Source organism: Momordica charantia (assembly GCF_013281855.1).
Source record: "Momordica charantia cultivar OHB3-1 chromosome 9 unlocalized genomic scaffold, Mcharantia_2.0 BLBB01000009.1, whole genome shotgun sequence".
Lineage (NCBI taxonomy): Eukaryota > Viridiplantae > Streptophyta > Magnoliopsida > Cucurbitales > Cucurbitaceae > Momordica > Momordica charantia.
Genome location: NW_028275167.1, coordinates 679,917 through 684,261, shown reverse-complemented (window position 1 = coordinate 684,261; position 4,345 = coordinate 679,917). Strand labels below are relative to the sequence as shown.

The window sequence follows — 4,345 nt, the reverse complement described above, 5'->3', positions numbered from 1 at the left end:
TATTATAGTTTGTGTGTAGTGTTTTTATTTTTCAGCTTTATGTCATAAATAGATTTGATATAGATATGAAGCCATCAGGGTCCTTATGACGGCCAATTCATATATGCTATTTTCTCAATTATTGTATTGTATAAATGACTTTACGGGCATATTTCAGCTAATTAAAATCTATATTTTTGACTAAAAAGTTATAGTTTCGAATTCCTACACCCACGTGTTGAACTAAAAAAAAGTATTAAATAATATTAAATATATCCCATCAACATGTTAGACAACATTTAAAATTTATATTATCTCAAAAAAAAAAAAGAAAGCAATATTGAAATCTCATGAGTAAAATTATAAGTATGCTTTTGAAATCTAAAGATGAACCGAAAATTAAACTCTATTTCCTATAAATACTCCCCCTTTCTTTCTTGTCTTTCATATCTCCGCGGCAAAAAATTTATTGTTCCTCATTTGCAGGTAACTAATTACTTGATCTCTTCTATCTTTTTATTTCCTCCCTCCTTTATCTTTCTCTTTCCAGTTTCCTGATCTAAGGTTGTTCTGGATGTTACCAACTTTGTTAAATGTCTCTCTTTCTCTTTCCATGTTCAACTCAATTCAAGAATAATCAAATAGAAATAGAAACTAAATCCAAAGTCTAGGAGGACTAAATAAAAACTAAATCCAAACGCTAATGGAACCAAACTTTAAAATTGAGTTGAAACAAAGAGTATAATTTGCTTTCCCTTTTCATCTTCTTCTTTTGTTGTTTCTGAAAAAAGTTATGACATATTTTGAAATGTGGGCGACACTGTTGAGTCTGTTTTAGTGTGGTTCCACTTGGGTTGTGTAGGGTGAATTGAGAATTGAGAAGTAGAAGCGTTTGAGAAAATTTCAGAGTGACCTTTCGTCAGATCTACAATCAGAATCTGGTTTCTGTATCAATTTTGCTTCTCCTTCACAGCCAAATTCACATCATGCTTCTTCATCCAATCACCAAGTGCAAGTTACTATTGAAGTTGAACACAACTCCACTCCTCCGCCGGCCACGGCTGACGATCGTCCATGGGACCCCACTCTGGCTTCCACCGACGACATGAACAAACTAAAACTAGAAGGTACAATTACCACACTTTTCCAAATTTAAGTTTCTTTTTGGTTAAAAAGCCTTGTTCATATAGTCGTTTTACCTTGAAAATATTCATTCAGGTCTCTATTAATTTTATCCTATACTTTGTTTAGATCATGTACTTGTAAAAGATTGATTTTTGATGTCTACTTTAAAAAGAATCATTTTAGTCCATTTTTATAAAATTTTAACACAAATTTAGAAACTCTTTAGTATAAGTAATGTTTACAGATTTATAAATATATTGATTCTAGTATCACGTTGAAATTATGGGAGAAAAAATATTCGGATCAAAATGAACATTTTGAAAATATTTGGACTAAAACAAACATTTTGAGAGCACAAGGACCAAAATGAATATTATTGTCTGCTTTGGGTATAACGTCGTCGTTGTCGACGTTTAAACCAAAAAGCCTCATACCGATAGAGATAATTGTTTTTATCTATATACCAGAGATGATAAACTCTTTTCTTTAATCAATGTGAGACTTTATCATCAACATTTGAAAAAAAAAAAAAGGGGATTTTAAAATTAAAATTATATTTTATATCTGAAACATTAAAACAAAATTAGAAACTCTTACAAAGACTTTATTAAGAATAACTTTATTAAAACCTGTGTGTTTGTATTATACGTTAGAAATAGAAGCGATTGAACGAATTAATGTATTGTTTTGTGTATAGTGGACAAAATAGTAGATATTGTGCGGAGTAGAATGATTCTGTACCAAGCTGCACTGATGGGTGAGTGGCAAGAGGCTGAATCTGTTATCAATAAGTACCCATATCTATTACGAGCATCGATAACAAGAGACAATGACATTGCCCTTCACATTGCTGCGGGAGCCAAGAACAGTGATTTCGTGGAGAAGTTGGTGGGTTTAATGGACACTGACGACATTGCCATACAAAACAAGGATGAAAGCACCGCCTTGTGCTTCGCTGCTGCATCGGGAGTGGTAAGAATTGCAGAGCTAATGGTAAAAAAGAACAAAAATCTTCCACTTATTCCTGGCTTCAACAACACAACTCCACTTTTCATGGCAGTATCCTACAAACATAGAGAAATGGCTTCCTACCTCTGGAGTATCACTGATATCAAACAGCTAACTTCCAAAGAAAAGAGTGAACTTCTTATTGCCGCCATACACAGCGACTTTTATGGTAATAACTTACTTTTTTTATTTATTTGATCTTAGTTATGAATTATGACGTTGGATTATATTAATATTCATGGGTTGAATCTCAAATATAATGGATGGTTTCTTTTGGCTCATCAATCTTGGTCGGATCGGATCTCATTTTTGAATTGGATACTCGGGACTCTAATACCATATTAATATTGATGGAGCTCTACCATATTAAGTCCCCTTTCTTTTCAATATCTGATTATTGGCTTATATTATATTTTGTACGTGCACGGATATATGTTGGAAGATTTATATGGAGTCAGATCCAAAAATAACAATGATGAAAAATGCGGATGATGAGACAGCATTACATGTCCATCAGCATGCGGTATAAAAAGGCAGCTAAACATTTGGGAAAAGTTCATCCACGCTTGTTAGTTTGTTTTTGTCTCTTAATGAATGTTCAAAGACCTAATTTCCTTGATCTTTAATTTTGACCATAGGCATCAAAGGAACCAATAGCAAAGATGTGGCCAAGACAGTAATTCCGCGTGCACTAGATTATATGATCTTATGGCAATTTGTTCTCCTAGATACTCCAATACTTCCACAAACATTACTGCATGATGCTGCAAGGGCAGGAAATGTTGAGTTCTTGATTCTGATTATTAGCTCATACCCAGATTTTGCATGGGAATGTGATGATGATGGTAAGAGCATATTTCACATAGCTGTTGAAAATCGACTTGAAAATGTGTTCAATCTGATACACGAGGTTGTTTCGCTGAAGGAATTCTCCTCAAAGTTTAAATCAGTTATAACTGGAAAGTACAACATACTGCACTTAGTTGCAAAAATAGCTGCTCCAAACCATCTGAACAGGGTCTCCGGAGCAGCCCTTCAAATGCAACGTGAACTGCTTTGGTTTAAGGTACTGTACTTACTTTTTTAATTAACTATGTTCTTAATTCCGATCCGTTCATCACATTTTAAGCTTAAACTTAAACTAGTCGGATTTAAGGAGGTGGAGAAGATAGTTATGCCTTCCCAACTGGAGGCAAAATGTGATGATCAGTTGACGCCACGTGAGTTATTCACAGAACAGCACAAAGATCTTCGCAAAGATGGAGAAGAATGGATGAAAAGTACAGCAAACTCCTGCATGCTTGTTGCAACTTTGATTGCCACTGTGGTTTTTGCTGCAGCCTTCACAGTTCCTGGCGGCAGTGATGATAATACGGGCATTCCTATTTTTCAACGAAAGCTGTGGTTCAATGTATTTGTGATAATGGATGCCGTTGCTTTTGTCTCATCTTCAACCTCCATTCTCACGTTCATGTCTATTCTAACTTCACGCTATGCAGAGGATGATTTCTTGCACTCACTGCCCTCCAGATTGCTCTTTGGACTTGCATCATTGTTCATCTCCATTGTTTGCATGGTTTTGGCCTTCAGTGCAACCTTCTTTCTGATCTACCATCAAGTCAACATCCAAGTTCCAGCCATGATTGTTGCAATAGCAATGGTTCCAGTTAGTTGTTTCTGTTTCCTCCAATTTAAATTGTTGGCTGATATTTTTCGCAACACTTACTTGTCTAGATTTCTTTTCAAGCGTGGTCCACGTAAATTGCTCTCAACATCTTATCTTCGATCTTAGTCCATGAAGACGTCGGTGCAGCTGATTCTTACTTATTGAATTCTGATATGGAATCATGCATCATATATATATACATTTATATAGGTACATTCAATCAAAAAATCAATGCAACAATGTGTGTGGACTCCCAACTATTTGTATTTGAATTATGATGTGTTTTACTTTAATTCACTTTAATATCATTTTCTAGAATATTTGATTCCGTTGTATTTGCAAGATTGTAGAATTTTTTGGCAAATGTTATAATGGTTGCTTTTGACACTCAATTTTTTCTCAAGTATCTCAGTATTTTACCTAGTTGTTGATCACTCCATCCTGAAATTTTGCATGTTTCGTATTTGATATTTGAAATTGTTGTATTGATCACTAGGTCGTGCAATACATTACTGATGAATCGCTTGATGAGGACACTTAATTTTGACAAAAGTATTCGTATTATGG

General features: G+C 34.5%; 1 protein-coding gene across 3 annotated transcripts; it reads left to right on the top strand.

The window, feature by feature from the left end:
* The first annotated feature begins 338 nt into the window (after positions 1-338).
* Positions 339-4,050, top strand: LOC111013443 (uncharacterized). Of its 3 annotated transcripts, none has more exons than XM_088117165.1 (5): positions 339-465; positions 953-1,106; positions 1,802-2,281; positions 2,751-3,178; positions 3,269-4,050. In XM_088117165.1, exons 1-5 carry the CDS (start codon positions 367-369, stop codon positions 3,902-3,904), a joined length of 1,797 nt encoding a protein of 598 aa, XP_087973291.1. In that variant the 5' UTR covers positions 339-366; the 3' UTR covers positions 3,905-4,050. The 3 variants fall into 3 exon arrangements, with proteins under 3 accessions (XP_087973291.1, XP_087973292.1, XP_087973293.1); XM_088117166.1 differs by having other exon boundaries at positions 361-465; positions 842-1,106; XM_088117167.1 differs by having other exon boundaries at positions 395-465; positions 818-1,106.
* Positions 4,051-4,345: the final 295 nt, after the last annotated feature.

Bases quoted from the DNA above. Each gene is read 5' to 3' on its own strand.
- LOC111013443 (XM_088117165.1), top strand. From the start codon at position 367: ATGAACCGAAAATTAAACTCTATTTCCTATAAATACTCCCCCTTTCTT. The intron at 1,107-1,801 runs GTACAATTACCA...TTTTGTGTATAG, and splicing joins GAACAAACTAAAACTAGAAG to TGGACAAAATAGTAGATATT. The intron at 3,179-3,268 runs GTACTGTACTTA...GTCGGATTTAAG, and splicing joins GTGAACTGCTTTGGTTTAAG to GAGGTGGAGAAGATAGTTAT.